At 41.1% G+C, this 26,364-nt stretch overlaps 1 protein-coding gene across 1 annotated transcript in view; it reads right to left on the reverse strand.

Moving 5' to 3' along the window:
• Window positions 1–26,364, reverse strand: part of LOC126252785 (facilitated trehalose transporter Tret1) — a 219,586-nt gene that overhangs the window by 35,872 nt on the left and 157,350 nt on the right. The window contains exon 3 of the mRNA XM_049953717.1: window positions 6,763–6,907. Coding sequence (XP_049809674.1) covers window positions 6,763–6,871 — 109 coding nt within the window. The 5' untranslated portion in view covers window positions 6,872–6,907. The remainder of the gene's footprint in view (window positions 1–6,762; window positions 6,908–26,364) is intronic.

Genomic DNA, 26,364 nt, shown 5'->3' on the forward strand with positions numbered 1-26,364 from the left:
CCGTGTCCCCACACACTGCCAATCCTCCCACCATCTTCAAGAACCAGCTACAAATGAGCACCCTCTTCATCACTCAATAACATCTCAGACTGGAACAGCTGAATCTCATCCACTGACAGGGCTTTGATTATCTATCATCATGCCCTAAAATGAGGGACATCCATCCTGCTCAGGATCCTTTCCACCTGTCCTACAGTGGTGTTCCATCCCTCACCCAACCTCCACAATATCCCAGTCCATCCCTATGAAACTCCCAATCCCAGCCCCTAACCACTTGGATCATATCCCTATGGAAAAACCAGGGGCAAGACCTTCCCAACTAACCCACCAACCACTTGCTATTCTAGTCCTGTCACAGGCTTATCCCATCCCATCAGAGATCAGGCCACCTATGCCAAACTGTGGCCAAAAGCAAAGTGGACCTCCCAGGCCACAACATGCAGCTGAACGTAACGTGACTGATTTCAATGGCTGCTTCACAACCTGGGGCATCTCCCCCAACTATTGGCACTGCTGAACTGTGCATACAGAAGTTATCCTTACAACCCATCCTCTGCTCCAAAAATCATCCCAGTTTCAACCTACAGTAACCTAATGTCCCCCTACCCTCCACCCAACAGTTTCCACCCCACTCTCCTATCACATCCTCCTGATTTGTGTCCCCTCATTGTGAGCCACACTCTGCCATCACACCCATGGGTATTTTCCACTTCTCTGTTGTTTTCCTTCTTCATTACACCCTCCCCCCCCCCCCCCCTTCTGTACCACAGCCTCCTGACACTGCAGCTGGCAGCCTTGTCCTGCCACCATCAGTCCCTGGATGCTCTGCCAGACAGCACTCACCCCCCCCCCCCCCCCTCTCCTCATACCATACCCTACTATCCCCCCCTTCCTCACTCCACTATAGATTGCTGCTTCCATTTGATGGCTTGGCCAAAAATTCAACATGTGCCTTTCTGCAACACAACATGTCGTATTTATGTTGAGTTGCAGTCTGTAGTTGGACATTTACCCACTCATCTACATCTAAATCCATACTCTGGAAACCACTTGTGAAGTTTATGATAGAGAGTTACTTCCTACTTTCTTCACATTCCATTTGCAATGGAGTGCAGGATGAATAATTGTTTAAATGCCTATGAGTGCTGTGAATTAGTCTAATATTGTTTTTGTGGTTCCTAAGAAAGTGACAGAAACACATGCAGTATATTCCTAGACTCCTATTACTAGTTCTTCAAATTCTGTTGGTGGGATCTTGTGGAATACTTCATATCTATCTTGAAGCGTCTGTCAATTCAGGTTTTTCAGCATTTCTAGGATTCTCTCCTATGTATGAACCAAACATATGACCCTTTTTGCTGCCCTCCTTTGTAATTATTCAATCATTCAATTACCATCCCCCCCACCCCTCAACCAGATAATATTTTATATGAATCACATGCACTTTAGCAAATTCAAGGACAGAAATGTTTTATAAGCAGTAACTGTTGTAGACAAACTGCATTTTCCCAGTATCCTATCAATGAACCAATGTATGCCACCCGCTTTACCTACAGGTATAAATCAGCTAATTCCAGTTTTGACTCACAGATACTAGTCACAGGATACTACATTTCTGAGTTTTGTGAAGCGTACAGAACTTTACACTTCTGATATATTCCAAACAAATCGACAACCCGGGCGATCTGCCCGAAAATTTGTGAAGCTTTTTCCAGGCAGTAGTTCATTATGGATAAAATTCTCATTTGTAAAAAGTTTGAGGTTAATATCAGTATTATCTGCCACATCAATAAATTATGTTACAACCAGTAAAGGTTCCAAAACACTTCTCTGAGGCATGCTTGATGTTACTTCTACAATGGTATACAAGTCTTCTCCCATAACATCATGCTGTGTCCTTCCTTAAATGAAATATTCACTCCAGTCACAAATTCCATTTGATACCACAGATGACTGATCATTCTTTCCTTAAGAAGTGTTGCTGTGGTACAGAGGCAAATGGTTTTCGAAAAAAAAAAAAGAGTACTGCATCTACCTGACTGATTTAATTGTTTTGTTGCTGGTAATAAAAATGTTTCAATTGCACTGTGTTGTAGACAGTCAATACAAGACACAAATATTTTTCCATGTAGACTTTGCATCCTTGTCCAGAGTCACAATGGAATTACTGTATTTACTTTGGTGGTTAGATACTAACAACCCTCCATCTAACAAAGTGAGAAGTTGTGAATCTCTGCCCATTTGAAACAAATTGTGTGTCATCCTGCCACCTCATACAAATTATCTGAACATCTAGATTCAGTGTCTGAAAATTTCTGTTAGTTATATAGCAAGTAGCAGTAATTGTTATAAAAATGTATGACAAGTTACCATAAACAAAACTCACATGTCACTCCGTATTATCCTAGTCTTGAATGTGTTACCCAGCTACTTTGACAGAGCTCTGACTTCCTAATATCATTACCTGAAATGAGGTCCATTCTGCCCAAAATTTTGCCCACCACACCTAGAATATTTACCAAGGAATCACCAAACAGCTGTGTGTTTTGAGAAGTTATTTTATTTTGACAACTAGTTTCGACATTTCAATATGCCATCTTCAGGCCCCATACGCACTTCGTGTACAGACATTCAGTTGTATTAATATTGGCATACTGGAGCCATCAGTATCTCAGCACTGCAAATTCATTACTCAAGTGCTTCCTTTGAAGACCTGACAACAACTGCAAATATTGTTGTCAATGAAGTGCACATGGGGCCTGAAGATGGCATATTGAATGCTAAAATTGGTTGTCAAAATAAAATAACTCCTCAAAATGTATGGCTGTTTGGTGATTCCTTGGCCAATATTTGACCAGCTGCTGTCCTGCATTCACAATGGGTCAAGAGAGACATCTAGAATAGCTGTTTGTCACCTTCCCAATCTCCACAACATCCTCGTCAGATCCTACACTTCTTCTGCACCCATTTCCCCATCCCATGGCTCCTACCTCTGTGACAATCCCTGTTGTAAGATCTGCCCTATACCAGACCCATAACTGGCAAAACATATACTGTCAAAGGGAGAGTCTCCTGTGAAACAATACATGTCATGTACCAGCTGTTATGTAAATACTGTTTGACCTTTTATGTCAGCATGACTTCTAACAAGTTATCAGTTGGACGACTGGGCATAAGCAGAGGGTATACACCAGCACCACACAATATTCTGTTGCAGAGCACACACTGCACCATGACTGTTGTGAGCACACCACACCTGCCATCTCGATTTTTCCCTCAGATACCTATTTCTCAGGTCTCTGCAGGTGGGAACAGGTGCTACAACGTGCTCTCAATTCTTGCTAACCACTAGGCCTTAATTTCCATTAATTTCTTCTGCCTGAGAATTTGTTCACAGTAACTATTCATTTCTTCACTCCCTTTTAGTTTTATAGATCTTTCTTTTTCTCCAATCCCCATCTCCAACACATAAAATGCACTTAGATGTCCACAATTATTAAATCTTGCTCAATGTTTTGTCAGTAATCTCTGTCTTACACATTAACCTATTTTCCAGCTTTAAGCTCTCAGGCTTTCAAATTTTGTCTGGTGCAGTCCCCAACAATCACTTTCCTTCTATAACTGTTTGGTAAATCTACCCTGACCTGAGTTCTTGGTGACTTTTCTGGACTCTCCCCATTTCCTCAACCTCATAAGCCCTTTTCCTACACCCTTCTTCTTTCCCCTTCAACCCTTTTGCCAGAATAAAGAGCTACTGACTGAAAGCTTACAGACTTAAATACTTTTATATGTGTGTTCTCCTGCTGCTGCTTGGCTAGAAGGTTTTTTTATTTATCCAATTACATTTTATGTTCAAAAATTGATTACTTTCATTCATAAATAGTATTCAGTATCTATAAACTGAAAAAAATATTTTCTTTGAGAAACATCATTGCAGCAAGTGTATTTTAAGCTATGAACAGTAGCTAAAAAGTATAATTGAGGAGGCAACATTTTCTCTAATTAGTAGTTTTCTTACTACATTAATCAACTAAACTGAGATAGCACAAGCATAAACAGCATTAATCAGTACAGTGTTGATTTATTGTTAATAAGGTATACAGATTATATTTCTATGATGCTTTTGTGTTATGATAATACTCTCCTGGAAATGGAAAAAAGAACACATTGACACCGGTGTGTCAGACCCACCATACTTGCTCCGGACACTGCGAGAGGGCTGTACAAGCAATGATCACACGCACGGCACAGCGGACACACCAGGAACCGCGGTGTTGGCCGTCGAATGGCGCTAGCTGCGCAGCATTTGTGCACCGCCACCGTCAGTGTCAGCCAGTTTGCCGTGGCATACGGAGCTCCATCGCAGTCTTTAACACTGGTAGCATGCCGCGACAGCGTGGACGTGAACCGTATGTGCAGTTGACGGACTTTGAGCGAGGACGTATAGTGGGCATGCGGGAGGCCGGGTGGACGTAGCGCCGAATTGCTCAACACGTGGGGCCTGAGGTGTCCACAGTACATCGATGTTGTCGCCAGTGGTCGGCGGAAGGTGCACGTGCCCGTCGACCTGGGACCGGACCGCAGCGACGCACGGATGCACGCCAAGACTGTAGGATCCTACGCAGTGCCGTAGGGGACCGCACCACCACTTCCCAGCAAATTAGGGACACTGTTGCTCCTGGGGTATCGGCAAGGACCATTCGCAACCGTCTCCATGAAGCTGGGCTACGGTCCCGCACACCGTTAGGCCGTCTTCCGCTCACGCCCCAACATCGTGCAGCCCGCCTCCAGTGGTGTTGCGACAGGCGTGAATGGAGGGATGAATGGAGACGTGTCGTCTTCAGCGATGAGAGTCGCTTCTGCCTTGGTGCCCATGATGGTCGTATGCGTGTTTGGCGCCGTGCAGGTGAGCGCCACAATCAGGACTGCATACGACCGAGGCACACAGGGCCAACACCCGGCATCATGGTGTGGGGAGCGATCTCCTACACTGGCCGTACACCACTGGTGATTGTCGAGGGGACACTGAATAGTGCACGGTAATCCAAACCGTCATCGAACCCATCGTTCTACCATTCCTAGACCGGCAAGGGAACTTGCTGTTCCAACAGGACAATGCACGTCCGCATGTATCCCGTGCCATCCAACGTGCTCTAGAAGGTGTAAGTCAACTACCCTGGCCAGCAAGATCTGCGGATCTGTCCCCCATTGAGCATGTTTGGGACTGGATGAAGCGTCGTCTCACGCGGTCTGCACGTCCAGCACGAAAGCTGGTCCAACTGAGGCGCCAGGTGGAAATGGCATGGCAAGCCGTTCCACAGGACTACATCCAGCATCTCTATGATCGTCTCCATGGGAGAACAGCAGCCTGCATTGCTGCGAAAGGTGGATATACACTGTACTAGTGCCGACATTGTGCATGCTCTGTTGCCTGTGTCTATGTGCCGGTGGTTCTGTCAGTGTGATCATGTGATGTATCTGACCCCAGGAATGTGTCAATAAAGTTTCCCCTTCCTGGGACAATGAACTCACGGTGTTCTTATTTCAATTTCCAGGAGTGTATATACCTTGAGCCAGGTTCATGGAGCATGACAAATGTTTTTTTGGGATCTATGCCTGATAGTATGGGAGAAAGTCATTCTGTATGAGCTATGGGGATTCTGTATGATGGGGATTCCATCTCATTCTGATGCCGTGGTAAAAATTACCAATTTGAGCTGTTTCTCAATGCCACTGAGACTAATGTCATGATCCTGTTATGTTATTTATTTGCACGCTGACAGTTGACAGCTGAATGTGTTTCATTCAGTATCTCATTGTCTATAAGTCTCATAAAAGTCACCATGCCTGTATTTCAGGTACCTTCATTAAGCAACAAGAAATTTTAATGTTAAATGAACATCATCAAATGACACTGAAAAATTGGCAAGAGTCTTAGTAATTCTCACAAAGTGGCAGAAATCTACTGATAGCAAGGCTCAAGAATGTCTAATCACCATCACCATCAGAAAATTTCAGGTTATTTATGAAGACTGTTGGCAAATTTTAATCACCTAAATATGTTCATTTATTAATAAACTTGTTGTGGCATTGTACACATACCCAAAATATAGCAGCGTGATTTTTATCATCATTTACAGCATTCAGCTGTGGAGGCATAAAAGATCAAGGCTCTTTCTTTATCTACAGCTGTATCCTTTGTTTTATACTCTCTGTATAGCAGTCCCTGTCTGTTGAGAAGGTTTTCTTAACAGTGACTTCAGATACATAGGGTTCCTTCCATCACAAACTCTTTTACTAGCTACCAAACTTATCTATCCAGTGATTAGTCAGCTATTCTATACTCAAGTCACAGTTTCTCTGCCTGCTACTGCAGAGCTATAGGTTTCAAATCCTATGATGCTGCTGCCTCTTTATCTAGTTTACTGAACATCCAGACCTTTCTACTTGTGTTAAACCTGTTACAAATTTATTCATTACTTCTGCTGCCTTTGGAATAAACAGTGTAACAAAATGTGATTACATGATGAATCATGATGGAAATGATATCAAGTGTAGTATTATAATATTTTTTTATATTTTGATTGTTGATAACAGTAACTTCACACAGAGAATATGATCTCAAACAGCAAGTAGCAATGGTTTTTTTTTTTTTTAGATTAATATAATTGATATGAGTTAACAGACATGAACTGTTATGAATCAGTATGTAGCTCCTGGCTTCAATATAATCAAATAATTATAAATGTTGATTATTTTTACCAAATATGGCAGCTATATACTGTGGTAATTTCTTGGCAGGTGCAGAAGAAGTGCTCCCTCCCACAGACACCAATGTCTGTGTACTGACTCCCATCCTTGTGTCATCCATCCTGCGTATACTTGTGTTGGTACTGTTGGGCAGAAGCTGCAAACAAAAGAGAAAAGGATGTTTAATACGTTCAAAAGTCCTGTTACATTATACTTAATACTTTCTATAAAACTTTGTTTGTGAACAGGACAATAACTGCATGGATGCTGTAATTTTGTCACAGATAATGAGAAGCAGTACCATCACTTTCTTTCAGCTATACACACAATAATTCTCCTTTTTCTCCTCGCTCTCTGTATATTCGGGAATTATTACCACTGTAATAAGCACAAAATGACAAATGTTATGGTATTAAGCATTTACAGATGACTGCTAAACTATTAGGGAAGTTAAGTTTTTTGGGATATGTAGTTCAACAAACCCCTGGATTAGTTCCTGTTTAAGAAACAAAATGCAGAAAGTCATCCTAAGCTGAACAAGTAATACAAAGAATGATGCCACATCATCTAGATGTAGAGAAATGACAATGGGAGTCCCACAGAGTTTGATCATTGGTGCACTACTGTTCTTGCTTTGAGTTACTGATCTGCCACTTTATTAAACAGGGGGCAGAACTAGTCAGGTTTAAAGATGATACCAGGATTGTTGTGAAACCAGTCAAAGAAGCATCAACAGAGGATACAGTCAGTTACATTTTTGTGAAAGTTACTGGATGGTTGTACACAAATTGGTTAGCTTTAAGCTTTGAAAAATGTAGTTCATCAAGTTTTGGACTGTCCAAAATATCCCATCTCCTATTAATCTAGTATATCAACAAGACAGAATAAACGAGGTAGAAAATTGTAAGTTCTTAGGTGTGAATATTGATGAAAATTGAAATTCGAAAAATCATCTACTAAAACATTTCCATGTCTACATACATACTCCGCTAGCCACCAAGCGGTGTGTGGCGGAGGGCACAATTCGCGCCAAAGTCATATTCCCCCCCCTTTCACTCGCGGATTGCGCGAGGGGAAAAACGACTGTCTGAATGCCTCACTCAGTACGAGCTCTTATTTCCCTTATCTTTAGGTTCATAAGAATAAATGCCAACTTTAGGGATGTAGAAGTCAGTAAGTTAATGTATTTTGCAAATTTTTATTCACAGATATCTTATGGGATAATATACTGGAGTAACTCCACACTTAAGACAAAAAATATTCATCATGCAGAAGAAAGTAATTAGAATTATATGAGTAGTTCACAGACATATAGCCCATCTTGCAGGAATCTCTTTGAGCAGCTGTGAATATTCACTACAGCCTCACAGCACATTTATTAACGTATGAAAGTTGCCATCAACAAGCCATCTACGTTTGAGAGGAACAGAGATATTCACAAGTACAAAACTACCCATTTGAGCGATTTAACTTTGGCACAGAGTTAGGTGAAATATGCAGCTATAAAAGCTTCGATAAACTACTAATGAAACGAAAGTCTGACAGTGGGAGTGTTTTAAAATATAGATTAAAGATGTTTCTTCTTGACAACTCCTATACCACAGAGCAATTCTTGAATTGAGATAATTAGTAACTTATAAATAATAAAAAAAAAAAACTTAACGGTCAGCATCTATCCAAGTAACTTATTTTTTGTTGTAAGTTGTAAACAAATGTTGTATATTTGTTCTATTGACGAATTCCACATCACAACGTTTATCGTTAATTTGATCTATGGAACAGGAAAGTGACTAAAGTACCATCTCCTTCTGTTTTCTTATTTTATCCTGTCAACTTCTATTATACATAGGGCCGGCCGGTGTGGCCGTGCGGTTCTAGGCGCTTCAGTCTGGAACCGCGTGACCGCTGTGGTCGCAGGTTCGAATCCTGCCGCGGGCATGGATGTGTGTGATGTCCTTAGGTTAGTTAGGTTTAAGTAGTTCTAAGTTCTAGGGGACTGATGACCACAGATGTTAAGTTCCATAGTGCTCAGAGCCATTTCAACCATTTGTTATATATAATTTTAATAGCCCTCCATTGTTAATGAGATTATTCAGAAAGTATTGCAACACAATTTCGGTTAACATTTTTAGTTAAGTTTTTATTTAATAAAAAAACTAGGGGACAAAACTTACAAACACTGTAATGACAGCATTGCGTCCTTTCTTGAAAAGCCTCTTTAGTTTCATCTTATTTATTTGTCTTCAGTAGCCATTATACGTGTGCCGGCAGTGACAGCTGTGCGAACTCACATGGAACCATGTTTATTTGATAAATACCAGCTTGTAATCGGCGCGCCCTCTGATGTAAAGTACAGCAGCAAAGTTTGGTCAGATGTCTGAACTACTGGCAGCAACGGACAAACTGATCGACCGACAAACTGGACGCGTGTCGGCATCTTGACCGACCGACGTACTTTACATCCAAGCCGTTAAATATCTGTTGTATTTATTAGATTACGTGCGCCACCGCCATGTTTAGTCTTTCTTCTTCGAATTTGAAATGAGTTTCTAAAACTTATGGCCATCTTTCATGTTACATACATAAAAAAATTAATAACGTTTAAATTTGCTTTACCATGATGTATTTCATCAGTGAAGTATAAATCACGTTCCAGGTTCAGCATACATTTTACTTAATAATTGTGGGGATACAACAGCATTGAATATGATGCCCTCTTAACTTCTGCCAGTGGCTAGAAATCGTCATGTAGCGAACAGCCTCTCATCGCAGCTTACAGTCACTCTCATAAATGTATTATTTTTCCTCAAGAATGGCTTGATGATCTTCCGCAACTCCGAACTGCCTGATTCATCCATTCTTAGAAAATTGCGAAAACCATGGCTCTTAGCTGCTTAAGGAACAGAACGTGGGTGAATTTTATTTCCTTGCATTAGCCATTTCTTTGCCCACAGCTTTGTCTCGGCTTTATTGGTCTTGGTACCTCTACAACAAGACGAACCACTGTTTTTGTTTCTTTATGGAACCAAACATACCGTAAACTCAATTATCTTAAGATAAACAAATCGCAACAGCAGGACGGCGCTGTAATCGCGGCGTGCAGTCTGTCGGGATGTGCGCACACTGCCACGAAATAGGTCAGTCGGTCGGTCAGCCGATAAATTGGTGCATGTGTAGTGGCCTTAAATGTTACCACTTTGTAAACGAGACAGCCGAGCCATAAAATTAATCTAAATCTGTGTCTACATACATACCAAGAAAATTACTCTAAAGTGCATGAAAGAAAGATGATGGGATAAATCGCCTGTCTGTTGCCGTGCCCAAAGGTTGAAGAACCAAAGCGTCAGATCGCATCAAGGTGTGACCACTCGATGCCTTTACCCTGTTCAACTTCGCGCATGCCCTAGTATTTACAAAAGTGCAACTGCCAATGCGCATTGGTGCATGCGTAATTAATTGGAAATGGAAGCAGTGTGTAGGAGTGCATTGCGTCCCATGTGCGCTAGGAATCTTTTGCATGTTTAGCAGACGACTGCCTCTTCGAGCTGACGTTTGTTTCGTTGTATTGTGCGCAATGGTTGTGCCTTAAAGCGAATTGTGTGCAGTAATGTCTGTTGACTGCAAAGAAAGCACGCTGAAATTTATAAATGATTTTACAGACTAAGAGAAGTCGTAGGGAATGTCGCTTCTACAGACTGTCTAAATAAAAATTTGAGATACGATGCCCTGAGCGCCATTAGATAAAAAGTCTCCGAACGTATCACTGTAAAGAATAAGTCTCAACGTAGGAAAACGGAGAAGAAGAATTAAACAAATGGATGAAAAGTGAATGGGGAACTGTGGACGAATGTTCGTGCTATGGCGACTTAATACACAAAAACTGAAGAACTTGACATCTGAGCATAGGTCGAGCTCCTCAATAGACTACTAGAAACTGAACTGAAGGATACTGATGATCCAAAAAAATAAAAAAATAAAAAAAAAAGAATCGAGCAGCACAACAGCTGTTAAAGTGGATTCTGGGTCCTATGATGCTAACGAATTTGTCGAGTACAAAGATGTTAATCTATATACCATAGCCTCTTTGCATACAAGTTGTGTGAACAATTTTTTATAAAATAAAATACAAATAACGTATTGGATGTCAATTAACTTTCGCAGAACGACTAAGAACCTCCCTTAAGTGTTTCTCAATTTTAGGAATAATCACTGAAATACTTTGTTTTGAAATGTGACATTAATAGCTGCAACTGGTATATAAGTCGCCGTTTTCCAGCTGACGAAATGTTATTGTCAGCCTTATCGTTGCATTTTCCCAGACAGGACGTATCAAATTGTGCTGCGATCCCCTCATGGCATAGGTCTATGCGAACGGAACGTCACTGTCGCTTTGTATTCCCTTGTACCTCTGTTATTTATAGTTTTGCGCTTAGCCGCCTTGTGTTTTCTATTTCCATCGCTTTTCACCACAATAAAAGAAGCACAAATTGCCTAACAAAGAAAGGGATGGACAGCAGACTGCTTGCTCATCTACATCTACAGCTTGATAATAAATTCAACTGGGAGGAGCACACCACAGAACTGCTGAAGCGTCTTAACAAATCTCTATTTGCAATGCGAATTGTGTCAGACATAGGGGATATAAAAATGAAAAAAGCTGGCATACTATGCTTACTTTCATTCTTTAATGTCTTATGGGATTATTTTTTGAGGTAATTCATCAAGCCAAGCTACACTATTCCAGGCACAAAAACGTGCAGTAAGAGTTATATGTGGTGTGAACTCAAGAACATCCTGCAGAAGCCTGCTTAGGAAACTAGGGATATTAACTACTGCTTCCCAATATATTTACTCCTTAATGAAATTTGTCATTAAAAATATATCACTTTTTCAAACCAACAGCTCAATTCATGGAATCAGTACTAGAAATAAGAATAATCTTCACAAGGATTTAAAGTCACTTACTCTTGTATGAAAAGGTGTGCATTATTCAGGAACACACATTTTCAATAACTTGCCAGCAGCCATAAAAAGCTTAATAACCAATGAAATTCAGTCTAAGAGAAGCCTAAAGGATGTATTGGTCGCCAACTCCTTCTACTCCATTGCTGAATTTGTCAGTAGAACCAACTGATTTGTGTGTGTAATATAACTTCTGCACAATTTCAGTGCAGTAATTTGTTCATTGTAAATAAGTATTACAGTAGTTCTATTACATGTTTATTACCTTATAAATAAATAAAAACTTTTTTTTATTTTAAATTCAGTGCATTAGTGTTTGTAAAATGATTCTTTCATATAGTGTTCATTAAAAAAAATGACGATCATTCCACTTGGGACCTGTGGAAGGTACATTAGCTTATTTGTTTCAGTTGTAAATATTTGTCATGTATTATTGTTTTTCTGAGATGTTCTACATCCTGGAGGACCTCCTCCCTACGGATCAATTTGAATGCAAGTAAATATAATCTAATCTAATCTACATCATACTCCGCAAGCCACCTAATAGTGTGGGCCGGAGGGTACCTTCGGTACCACTATCTGATACCTGCAACCCTGTTCCACTCGCGAATAGTGCATGGGAAGAACGATTGTCGGTACGCCTCTGTACTGGCTCTAATTTCTCGCATTTTGTCATCGTGGTCAATGCGCGAGATATTTGTGGGGGGAAGTAATATGTTGTCTGACTCCTCCTGAAAAGTGCTGTCCCGAAATTTCAGTAGTAAATCTCTCCGTGATGCACAACGTCTCTCTTGTAACGTCTGCCAGTGGAGTTTGTTTAGCACCTCCGTTACGCTCTCTCGTCAGCTAAACGATCCCGTGACGAAACGCGTCGCTCTTGCTTGGATCTTCTCTATCTCCTCTATTAGTCCTACCTGATAGGGATCCCAGACGGATGGACAATAGTCAAGAATCGGGCGAACAGTGATGCGCCGTGTGGATATGGGAACACACTTGCTTACATGCGTTCTTTCTACTAATTTTTGAGCATGTGCTTCTGTTCCCGTGCGTCAGCGACTGTGCACGAGGAAAGAGGCATCGTTTTGACAACAGCACTGCATCTGCATGGCGAAACCGCGTGAGTAGCGCTCTCTGCCCATCACTCGCTTCGCACGCGTCCACAGGAGCACGCGCCCAGCATTTTCCTCATTCGATATCACGAGGCGCGCACTCGGTGAGAGCAGGGCAGCAGGCGTGTGGCACTGCCACACAAGAAGCATGAACTCTATACAGCTTCAACACAGCATAGCGGCGCTGATGAGCATGGCAGGTATTGGAGTGCATTTAGAATTAGAATTTCTTAGTAGCTGTTTATTTTATGTTTTTTCAATAGAGAAAGTGAATGCTGTATACGTGAGATTCGTCAAGTATCAGCACAGCGACTGAGTGTGATCTGTTATAATGAGACGAAAAGTAGTAATCGAATATTGAATGGTATTGAAGGTAATTGATTTATAGGCCAAAATATTTGTGATTTGCCTTCCAAAAATGAGTGTAATTCTGGAAACTGTTTTAATCACTCAATTAGGCCTGTGACATGAACAATCCGAATTTGCCCCTATTTCTGAGAGGGGATTCAATCGCAATGAAATGAAAACCGCCGAAATGTTGGAATTTTCAGCTTTTTTAAAAATAATGTTCAAATTCCTTCAAAATTAAGCGTTTAATCGAAAAAGCCAAAGTTATTTAAATGTAGGGCATTAAATTCTGCCAAAACTTTGCTATTTGATTAAATTTTCCTATACAAAAACTACTTGAGAAAACGATAATCCTTCACAATTTTCGAAAAATACACTTTTCATCACTGTGAAACATGCAGCTTCTGAAAATCGACAAATAGCAGAAAAGTTGCGGAGCACTGAATTGTGTTTTCAAAAATCAAAAGAATTGGCAAAAAATAGAACTGGTAACTACGAGTAAATATCGCAATGATTCAGTTATCTGTAACGGTTAATGACCCTGTGCCGCATTTGCAGTGAATGGCTCCCCACAAAATCGCATTGAAATTCAAACGTGTTTTGGACAGAACAAATTAAAAAATAAATATGTTGATGAGCCTGACAAATGATTACAATTGTTTACTTTGTTGGAAATTAACAAAAAACTTCAATCCAGCTACACTACAAGTCCTTGTGAGTAACTTGAACAAATGAGCTAATAGGACTCGTTACAGCTGATAATATTAATTGCAGTAACACAGAGAGGAAGACAGCGCACGGTGTAGTGGTAAACAGAGACAGATCCATACAGAGGTGATCTTGCGACCTTGGTAGAACTGGCAAATCAATTCCACCGTCCTCCCTCCTTCTCTACAAAACTACATATCTGCATCTTTCTACATATGTTTAGCTACTCTTATAACTAAAAAAATTGTTTTATTGTAAAATACTGCAGACAACAAGTTAAATGAATCATTGTTGTAAATAAATCACTAGTAATACACACTTTCCAGAACAATCTAAGGAAAGTGGTATTGTATTGTTTATGGAGCTACTGCACATTGGTCTTAGTATGGTGTATAAAAAAGAACTGATATAAGAATCCTACTACACAGTGTCATCGCATAATTTGGTGGAGACGAGGTGTACTAAAAAAAAAAAAAGTTAGTACTTTCCCAATATATATATTCACCACCAGGAATGGGGCCAGATTTATTTCATTATGTTAAGAAAAGAATTTGAAAATCACATCGATATGCCAGAGGCAAAATTTTCGAATGCGAAAAACCCATACAACTGCTTGATGAGTATCACATACCACTCTCAGAACGAAGTTCACGAGGTATAAATCCGCAGAGGTGGAAACGTAGACTTGATCACTTTTTTTGTTTGCACCAAAGTTACATTTACCCAAAATGATCACACAGCAAGAGAACACATCTTAGAAAATTGACTCAAAAAGGAGCCAAGAAACTAATACAAAAGAGGAATGGAAGAAAGAAAAGGCTGTCACCTGGGAACTGTTCTGAACCAACTTTATAAAGGAAGCTAAGAAGCTAACTCGTAGAAGAGGAAAGCGAAATAACCTTGGTGGAACTAGGTATGCAAAGAAACTTTGGAAGAACGAAAGAGAGCCTTTCAGAAAAGTAACAGCAAAATATCACCTGATACAAAATAGATGGCAACATTAATCAGACAAATAAACACGACACTTATGTGAAAATGTTATTAAATTATTGAAAATAACTTTAGGGAAAACAACTCACGTGACTTTTACAGGACGTTCAGTGGGAAGATCCGTTGATACACACAGCGAAATGTATGTTTCAGAAAGCTGGACGGTAAACTCGCTCTGACAAATCACGAGAACTGTAGGGAAGAATTTCGATAATTCTCTGAGCTACACACGTGTCCAGCATCACCTTCAAGATTTACCATGGAGATCCCTGTACACATGCGCCCAGAATCTCAACGGACCACCAAAGTCTGAAAACATATCTTTAGCCTCAAAAACAACTGGGCATCTAGAAAGAGGGCATCGTTGGAGAGTTATGGAAGCACATATGGACAAATACACTCGAGGAACTTGAGGGAGCAAGTGAGCAAGATGAAAGAATCGATTGATGAATCATTATTGTCTTGGGAAGGAGATCACAGCCGAGCAGGTTGGGGTAGGGAGTCTACTATTTCTCAGGCGTCGTCTGTAGTTCGACTTTCTTTGGGAATTGGACGATGATGACGACGATGATGACGTTTGCTTTGTGGGGCGCTCATCGACGCAGTAATCAGCGCCCATACAAATCCCCAATTCCATTTTTCCCAATGACGATGAAACGACGAGGACAACACAGACACCCAGCCCCCAGGCAGAGAAAATCCCAGACCCAGCCAGGAATCGAAACCGCGACCCCGTGATTCAGAGGTAGCAATGCTAACCACTAGACCACGAGCTGCAGACGGGAAATGGACGAGACACCCCAACTTGCACAGGATGGCTGCTGCTTCGCAGCCCCTTGCTTCTAGCAAGAGAGACTGAGATCTTGAGCTGTGTTCCTTGATCATCCCTTTGATGTCTTGCAACTCCTTTTCTGTCATAGTGACTATTTGATGAGTCATCTGGGTGGCCACCTGTGAGATCGCCAGCTCAGGCTCCTCAGTTGTCTGCATCACTGCAGAGACTGCAATGGTGGCTGGCTGCTCAGTCTGTGTGGCTGCCTTGGCACGCATTGGCATGGTAGTAGTCTTCTCTTGACTTGTTCTAGTGCACTGTCACTGTGCTGCATTCTAAATACAGTCGCAGCAGATGGATGATGTCCAGAATCTCAACAATCCCTCCAAATACACCTCAGTCAGTTAACTTCCTGGTGTTGTCAATGGTTCCTCAAGGTCAGCCCTTCCAAAACGCAGGTAATAATTATTGGATTCACCACTCACAACTTCCATCTCCATGACTTCTGTCTTACCATTCATGACCATCCCATCTAGCTAACTAATACAACAAAATGTTTTGGGCTGACAATCACCTGACAACTAATCTGGAAACCTCACCTTCTAACCATCCAAAAGAAAGACTACAATATGCTAAAACTACTAAAAGACCGTTTTTTTAGTATTGCACCCCTCGACTGTCCTATAAATCCTTGATGCATCCCATCCTTTGTTATTCGAATGTTGCACGGATCTCGACCCCACCCAAGTTCAAGCAGTCCCTCCAGATCCTGGAACGACATGTACTCTGACTCCCTTTCTGCATCCGTTTACCTTCACCCACCTCTTTTCACTCACACTGAACACCTTTGAACACTCTACACCATCCACAAACTCGTCTCCAATAATCCTAACGTTTCCCCTCTACTTTCCAATCCTCACATGCTGCCGCAACTTTACAACAAATCCCACTAACCCTTCACACCCCACTAACACTCCACCTACAGCCTCCACATACCCTCCAAAAGAAACTTCATCCATCTCCCCCTCGCAGAACATGAACTCTACTCCAACATTTACCCATCCTACCAGTTATGGGTCCACTCCACCCCGATCTTGTTTTAAATGTGCGCTTATTGTGTTTCATTTTACCTTTTATTATTGCTGTTTTCGATTACTTCTGCAAGAAGTCGTCTGTCGTATATCAAAAACTTCCATTTTACTTTTCACCTTTAAAAAGTTTTGGATTCAATGTAAATAGCTCTGTCATCTGCTTCTTCTTTTTGTTGTCTCCTTTAATTTTTTGTTGTCAGTTGGCTGAAGAGTAGGTTGCCTGTACCGTTGACAATCCATCCCCCTCCCCGTATGGGGCGTGTATGAATGAAATAACAGTAAAGTAAAGAAAAACATATCGTCCGGACTAAATGCTGCCACGTGACCTCGCTTATGCGATAGTAACCCACCCTAATGGCAATGGGGATGCCGCCTGTTGACGAAGCGAGCGCCTTGCATCGTAGCGACGGCTGTTGTAGTTCCAAGTGACAACAAACGGTTCTTTTTGTCATTCCTCGGAACAGTTTTTTATGGCTTACAATATCGTGACGCCTACAATTTTCACACTAATGGCAAAGAAGGTTAGAATCAGGACGACCCGTGAGAGGAACATCTATCCTACTGAAACCCTGGATGACCCCCACCAAAAAAAATCATAAAACAGAAAATAGTATGCTAGTAGAAGCATCAAACATAAATATAATTCCAGCCCATTTCCAGCCGCACACAAATGCAGTAGAAATAATTGACGAAATAGTCACACTCATCAAACAATGCGACTGCAGACCCACTATTAATGCAGGCGATATCAACTGCAGAATAGACACGGAGAACTATAAAACAAGACTAGTCATTGAAACCCTAGAAGAAGACGGTTTCACCCTACTGAACGATAGACAAATACATACATATACATGTCGTAATGGAAAAGCACCATTGATATCGCATTAACAAGAGGAGAAATAAAAGGAAGTATTCAACCAATATGGTATGACTCCATCACTCCTATACGAAAACACATTCCAATGAAGATAAAAATAAATAACGTCACCTCACCACCAGCAAGAAAGACCCATCAAATCACACAAAGAAAAATCGATAAGGAAAAAATAACAAACCAACAAGAACAAATAACACAAATAGAAACTTTAGTAGAGAAAGGAGACTTTGAAAAAGTAACAAAAAAATAGAAGAACCCCTAAAAAATTAAGTGATACAAACAAACCCAAAAAGAAGGACGTCAAAAAGTGGTTCGATGCTGAATGCTATAGCAAAAGGAGCACTATTCTAAGAACGGTCCACAGATTAAGAAACCAGTAGGATGAGGAAACATGCAAATTATACGCAGAAGAGAGAAAAATCTACAAAAAACTAATAGAAGAGAAAAAAGAATACATAGAAAGAGAGGCAAAAAGAGAAGCAGATGAAGCAGCGAAAGACCTATACATAGCAGTAAGACCAAGAAGACAGACCAAATATAGACATGAAGGAATGGGAAGACCACTTCACTAAGGTACTGAATAAACGGGGAAACCAAACACCCCCAGAGAAAGAGAAACAACATCAAACAAAGGAAAAAGACAATGTATGGGAACTTCTAAATGAAGAAGATGTAAACAAAGTAATAAAAGCACTGAAGAACAAGAAAGCAGCAGGACCATATATATATATATATATATATATATATATATATATATATATATATATATATATATATATATATATATATATATATACTGCTGGCCACCGTAAATGCAACACCAAGAAAGACAAGAGGTAGCACAACAAAATTTATTTTGTAGATAACATGTTGACCAAGTATCAAATGATTACGTTTACAGACGTCTTTGACATGTGGTTCCTGCCACAATCAGTAGCCAGAGTAGCCGCCATTGTTGGAGATCACCGTTGCCACACGTCTCGGCATTGAGTCAAAGAGACGTTGGATGTGTTCCTGGGGTACAGCAGCCCAAGCACCTTCCACACGTTGCCAAAGATCATCTGGTGTGGCAGCTGTGGATGTAATCTGGGTCACTCGCTGAGCAATCATGGACCACATGTTTTCTATCGGCGAAAGATCCGGAGAGCGAGCCGGCCAGGGAAGCAATTCAATCTGGTTATTGACGAAGAACCTTTGGACAATGCGTGCCACGTGTGGTCGCGCATTATCCTGTTGAAATATGGCTGTGGCCGAGCCCTGAAGGTAAGGAAGGACAACTGGCTCCAGCACCTCGGATATGTAGCGCCGGCTATTTAAAGTACCGGCAATGCGTACTAGAGGCGTGCGAGAGTAATATCCAATACCGCCCCATACCATAATACCCGGTGCAAGACCATCGTGGCGGTGCATAATGCAGCTGTCCAGCATCCTCTCTCCACGGTGTCTCCACACACGAATCCGACCATCATGGTGCTGCAGACAGAAGCGTGCCTCGTCAGTAAAGACAACGTCATTCCATTCTGCCGTCCACATCCGTCTGTCATCACACCATTGGCGACGGAGACGTCTGTGGTTCTGCGTCAATGGTAGACGAAGCAATGGACGTCTTGCGGACAGACCACTCTGCTGTAAACGGCGTCGAATGGTACGCGCAGACACTGGATGATGCGTTACAGACGCAATGTGCTGTGCTATGGTTCGGGATGTCACTGAGCGATCCGTCACTACCATGCGCACAATTTGCCTATCGTGCAGTGGTGCACCGAGGTGAATGCGATCGACCACGTCGGTCCGTCGTACCCTCCTGCATCCAACGGTCACATATCCGCATTACAGTTGTTTGGTTTCGTCCAACACGACTAGCGATTTCTCTGTATGATAATCCACAATCTCGGTAAGCCACTATCCTTCCTCTGTCGAACTCGGATACTTGATCAAAAGATGTTCGCTGTTGTCTATGAGGCATAACTGATCGTCTTGTGAAACAACCACAAGGTAAACACACGTGCCGAACGTACACTCGTCGAAATCGCCAAGCCTTAAATGGCGCTATGAGGTGCGCCACAGGCGCGCGTGATGTGCGTCTGCGCTGAAATTCTAATCAGTTGCATATCTCATCGCTGCAAACTCATGGTGTAAATTTCACTTGATTCGGATGCTTCCTTCAGGGTGTTGCATTTACGGTGGCCAGCAGTATATATATATGGTCCTGCTGCTTTCTTATATATATATATATATATATATATATATATATATATATATATATATATATATATATATATATATATAAGATGTGAAGTTGGCTCTGTAACACATATGGATCAAACTATTCAACAAATGCCTGGAACTTGGAAGAATTCCGACTCAATGGAGACACTCGATAATAAAAGTTCCCAACGGACACAAACAAGTACAGAGGCATAGTCCTAGAAAATACTGAGTTCAAGATATTTTCAAAGATAATCACACAAAAAATCAAAACCTGCATGGACAGTCACCTCCCAGAACCAAGAATGGACTTCCTATCTGGAAGACCAACAGTCACAGCAATCAGGCTTCTTCTAAACAACATCGACGAAGTACTACAAAAGAAACAAATGTTCTGCACTGTGTTCATAGACTTTAAACTACTGGAAAGAGATCTCATAGTCCGAAAACTGGAAAACACAATGGGAGGGGATAGCGTATGGGCAAGAATAATCAAGTCAATCCTCGAATACAAGTTAATCACAATATCAGACAACCCCTCTTTTTCGAACCTCATTTTGCAATCGAACGGAGTCTTACAGGGTGACCCAATGAGCCGTTTGCTGTGCATTCTTGCCACTGAAGAAGTACTGCGAACTGGAGAAAATGAAGAAGATGTATACATATACGCATACACTGACGACATAGCCGAACGGTCAACAGATATACAGAAGCTGCAGAAAGTCTTTGAGAAAACAGGTAAACGGTGCAGTGAACACAAACTACACTTAAACATAACAAAGACAGAAATGGTGATTTTTCAGAAAAGGAGGCAAAACGTCCAAGAATGCGGAAATCAACATCAAAGGACAAAAAATAAAAATCTCATCAGACTTTAAATACCCAGGAGTGACATTGCAACCAACAGCCAAATGCTTCACAAAACATACAACAGAACGTGCAGCCCAAGCAATAATAGCAATACAAGACATCAAAAACATCCTCCTACTCAGTCTAGAAACGGCCATGAAATTATACAACGCAAAAATCTTGCCAATCCTGACCTAGGGGATGGAGGTTATATGGGACCACCTGACAGAAAAAAATCTAGAAACACTAGAAAAGGTGAAATCGACTAGCATTAGGTCTCTCAAAGACACCAAGATCTAGACTAGTGTACTTGCTAGCGAGAAAGACATTTCTAATTGAAGACATCACACTTCGATATATGATTCCACACACCAAGGCTTCAAGAAATCAACTGAAGATCATGATGGATAAACGAGAAAAAGTGTTGTCGGAGTTCTATGGCACCGAAGCAATGACGAACCGCTCATCGACAGCACCAAACTTTGAACTGCGACATGTCGTAACAGGATTATCTATTCATGGCTTTCATGATCTAATTTGCAAAAACAAAACTTATCACGACCCAACCACAACATGTGTGTGTGAACTGTGTAACGAAGCCTGTGAACGATACCACATAGAACTGTGCAGCAAAAGAGTGAAATCTATAAATGAATACGCAAAAATGTAAAATGTAAATGTAAAATGTAAGCTTTAAGCAAAGTAACTGTATGTGGCTATTTGGCTGCAATTTTACGAGGGCTATTCCGAAAGTAAGGTCCGATCGGTCACGAAATGGAAACGACTATGAAAATCCGATAAAGCTTTGCAGAGATGTGTTGGGTAGTGTCTCTAGTATAACCCCAGTTAGCATCACGTCGCTCTTCTCATTTCTGAGCTCGCAGTGAGTGCGTAAAGATGTCTAGAAAATAGTGTCTGCCGCCAAGTACGGGGGCCTGGTGAGAAATTTCCCCTGAAGCTATGCAGCTAACATTACATAACTGTCGTGCTGTTTCGTCTTCAAGACAATTCTCAGCCGCATTCTGCAGGGGCAATGAAGATGCTCCTGCATCGTTTTCAAATGGAAATGTGAGAGTACCCACAATACAGCCCGTAATTGTCTCCCTCTGAGTTTCAGCTCTGGTCACATGAACCGCTGGTTATGAAGACAACATTTCGGCACAAGACAACGAGCCGTAGGCCAGCGTAGAGAATTGGCGGAGAGCACTGGCGGCTGCCTTCTATAGCGAGGGTATGGGAAAGTTGGTACAACGCTACGATACACGTCTAAGTCGGGTCGGCGACTATGGAGATAAGTAGCTGCAAGGTGTATCTAACTGTTGCAAATAAAACATTTTTGATTTTTACCGTGGTTTCCATTTCGCGACCTATCGGACCTTACTTTCGGAATAGCCCTCGTATTAGACAAAATATCGTGACGCCTAGAGGCCAACGCTTCGGCCACCCGCCTAACTATCCTGTTATGCTGGTTGACTGCAAGCCCTGACACAGCAATCGAAAAGTATATACTGTAATGGACAAAGAGTTTACTTTTTTTTTTTACATCTGTCCCGCTTTCGTTTGATGTTTCTTATACTGGACCATAAGGTGAGCGAATGGTATAGATACTGTTATCAAACAATGGTATAGTGTCTCAGACGAAAATAAAATAGAACCCATTGGCAGCGGCCTCGAAGAACATGACAACGAAATTAAACATCTTTCCCAAGAGACACCGTAGTTCGACACTGCATTACGAAGATATTGTACTAAGTTGGACAGACCATTGTAAGAAGCAGGATTTTCTGCATTGCTTTTCGTTGCATCGAGTTAGTGATATACTCGTACGTCGCGAAGAACTGTGTAGAACTCCACTCGAGACTACAAGCAAATTATTAATCTGTGCTGAGACGAACGCATGCTGTTAGATTAAGAGATGGTCGAACCCCTCATTAAAAAAGGAATAGTTATCATGTTTAACATGACATACTCATTCTGTACACCCCATAAGATAGTTATGAGGAGTGCGAACGAATCTTGAATGGATCTCGATATCTCAGCTGAGTTTTTATGGTTCTTTGTTCAATTTGTGATAATTTGTTACACTGTTCTGTTACGGTTGTAATTAGACCCACTGTTATTTCTTTGGTAGTACATTCACAAATACGAACATACCAATCTTGTATAACTAGTGATTAAGAGGAAGAGAAAAAAAGAACAAATTCGAAGTCATGTGCTTTTCAGTATCAACGTTTCTATTTTTCACCAATTAGAAATGAAATGAAATGACTCGCTTATAAGAGTGGCACGAGGATATAATTTCAATGTTTCTACAGCGCAGAGTAAATTTTTGACAACCAAATGAAGTCAGTTAGTCCAAACTATGATAGTTAATAACAAACAGAATAGTTCAACAAATTATGATATCAAGTTGCAACATTACTTCTCATCTATGATGATACTACTAGAAAGCTCCCAACATTTCAATATGTCCTTGGAACAACGAAGAGGGGCTTTATAAAAATCAAATGAAGCACTGCTTAAATGTTATAGAGGAAGGTTCGGGTTACACAGAGTTATGGATATACGTGTAAACAAAGAAACAGGCCGGTAGAACAGAGAGCACAGGGATGAGGTACGAAAGAAAAATTGCAGGATACCCGTTGTTGTTTGTGAACAGAAACAGAGGCATCAAACAAGGAACAAACGATTTAATTTGAACGTTGTAAAAACACAACATAGTAGACACTGAAATCAAAGATGCATATGAAATCGGTTAACGCGCAGTTGCTGCGATATTATTCATTCATTGCGACACTTTAAATTTTTCGTTCGTCATTGTGGATGATAACTCATAAGTTGAAGTAATACGCGGCTAAAATGATCGGAGCCAGAATACTAAATAGCTAAATTACAGAAAAATGAAGGTTGGTCGATCGAAGAAAAGTTGATTGACTCAAGACTTCTGCGGACATGAAGTCGCAGATGTAATTTAATTCTTAATGTTGTTGTTGATGACGATGACAAAGTCTTAGGTTTTATGTAACAGAAAACAATTTCTGGAAATCTTCTGAGGCTGTTTCTGTGTACGTGTTAATCTCCAAGTCTCTTGTACTGCTTTCAATATGTGGATTAATGTACTCGAAGTGAATGAGAAAAAAAGGGGATGGGCGAGAAACAAGCATCTTTCAAGCTTAGTGACCAGATCTTTGACAAGATAAACATCGAGTGAGTAACACTTTGCAGCTCGTTTCTCGCTGAGCGGTAGTAGGCTTGCCCAAAGAACCTACTTCGTAGGCAAAACGTGAAGCAGTCTAGTATGAAGGGCGGCATGGTTAATAAGAGTTAGAGCTTGGTGCTTTTGCTCTAAAACATAGCATGGCTTATACCCCCTCAGTCCAATAAGCTTCTAGCCTTGATTAATGAAAAATAGAGAAAAGTTATGTTGTGGTTTTAATGTTCCGGTGTTCTACATGGTCTCCTACGCACTTGAGTATAACGCAATGAGGTCCATATAACCACGTGAATCTGTCAGCACAGACCTTCTTTGGGATGTTGTTCAACTTGTGCATCACACTGGCTTGATTGTTGGTTATGTCATCAAAGCGTTGACCCTTCATGCGAATTTCTGCACTTTCTCACTTTCTGGTAGGTTCGTACTGATAATACCAAGTCTCGTAACCTTTCATGATTTTTTCCAGAAATGAATTGTACGCATTTTGCATTTCAATCGAGATGCAGCAGGGGTCCACTAATCGTTGTTTTTATTCGGGAATCAAGGTGTGCGAAAAAAACTTTACACACAATTTTCTCTTCTTCAAAACATTCTGGAGAACGTCTTGAACTTTTGATTTAGAGACGTTGTTCCATTGTGATTTGTGACACAACGGCGTTAGCGCATTACGGCTGCACGTCCTCTACGTAACACTGCCTACTCGCAGCTGACTGGTCGAATGCACATCCGCTGTTCACAGTTGTTAGTTCAGGCTGCCACCGTAGCCAGTGCACTGACGCCGCTTATACCCCAGGAATAAAATCCGTCAGCGAACTTTTCGGACGGACGAGGTATTGATAATCGAGTGTATGAATTTAAGAATTACATGTTATATAACATTACGATGATGTTATCCAGTTTTACTTTTTTAATAATTGAAAGGCTGGCGAGGATGGAAAAAGAAATCACCCACGGAATTTTGTATAAACTGTATCGGTATTCGCTTCATTTAATTCGGGAACCAAAAGAAAACATTCAGCATGATCGATCGATAATTTGAAAACCGTATGAGTTCATAATCTACGAGGGGCGTTCAGAAAGTAAGCTCCGATCGGTCGCAAAATGGAAACGACTATGAAAATCCGATAAAGCTTTGCACAGATGTGTTGGGTAGTGTCTCTAGTATAACCCCAGTTAGCATCACGTCGCTCTTCTCATTTCTGAGCTCGCAGTGAGTGCGTAAAGATGTCTAGAAAATAGTGTCTGCCGCCAAGTACGAGGGCCTGGTGAGAAATTTCGCCTGAAGCTATGCAGCTAACATTACATAACTGTCGTGCTGTTTCTTCTTCAAGACAATTCTCAGCCGCATTCTGCAGGGGCAATGAAGATGCTCCTGCATCGTTTTCAAATGGAAATGTTAGATTACCCACAATACAGTCCGCAATTGTCTCCCCATGAGTTTCATCTCTGTCACATGAACCTCTGTCTTTGAAGACAACATTTTGACACAGACAACGAGGTGTAGGCCAGCGTGGAGAATTGGCGGAAAGCACTGGCGGCTGCCTTCTATGATGAGGCTATTGAAAAGTTGGTACAACGCTATGACAAAAGTCTAAGTCAGAACGGCGACTACGTAGAGAAGTAGCTGAAAGGTGTAGCTAATTGTTACAAGGAAAACATTTCTGATGTTCACTGTGGTTTCAATTTGGCAATCAATCGGAGCTTACTTTCTGAACAGGCCTCGTATGTCCTCCGCTACTTGTTTTGAGTTTAATTGTTTACTAAAATTACTTCAAGCGAATGGCAGGCTGGGCCCTTAAATATTTGACGGATACTTCCTTACTCTAGCTTTCTGCAACCCATTGTTTTGAACTCTGACGTTGGGGGATGCGCTAAATTCTAATCTTTTAACTGAGTATGATCATGATGATTTGCACAATTCAGAAAAGCGCCACTGAAGGAGCTCCTGACAAAGCACACACACGTATTAAATCTTCAACTTAAGGTGATTCTTGAAGTTCTCACGGCGTAATTAGTATTCCATTTGGTTTCGGGATTGGAGTCGGATGACGTCGACATCTTGCCATGATTCTTTGGCAGACAATCATTCAACCATATTCAGATGAATATTTTTCACTGGAGTTTGTTGCCGCAAGCGTTTGAGCAATATCGCCGCACCATCGTATGAGCCATCAAGAGATCGGGAGTGTTTTGTGGAAAAAAAAAAATACTCTCATCGTATACACAATTCTGCTTACTTTATAAATAGACAAATGTTACTACGGCTTTTCACTGGGATCTATCTCTTGAATTCTTTGCTACTCATCATCAGTAACACTAAAGCCGATATCACAGCGCTGTTCCAACAAGCCCTTCCCCCAACTCATTTTTTATTCAACAGTGAATATTTTGATATTACGGTGTACTACCAGTTGTCCATTCACCTCTCTGGTAGTAAACTTTTACTTTATGAAAGACTTTGGGGAGTGCTCACGCGATTTGGC

This window comes from Schistocerca nitens, chromosome 4 (genome assembly GCF_023898315.1).
Source record: "Schistocerca nitens isolate TAMUIC-IGC-003100 chromosome 4, iqSchNite1.1, whole genome shotgun sequence".
NCBI lineage: Eukaryota > Metazoa > Arthropoda > Insecta > Orthoptera > Acrididae > Schistocerca > Schistocerca nitens.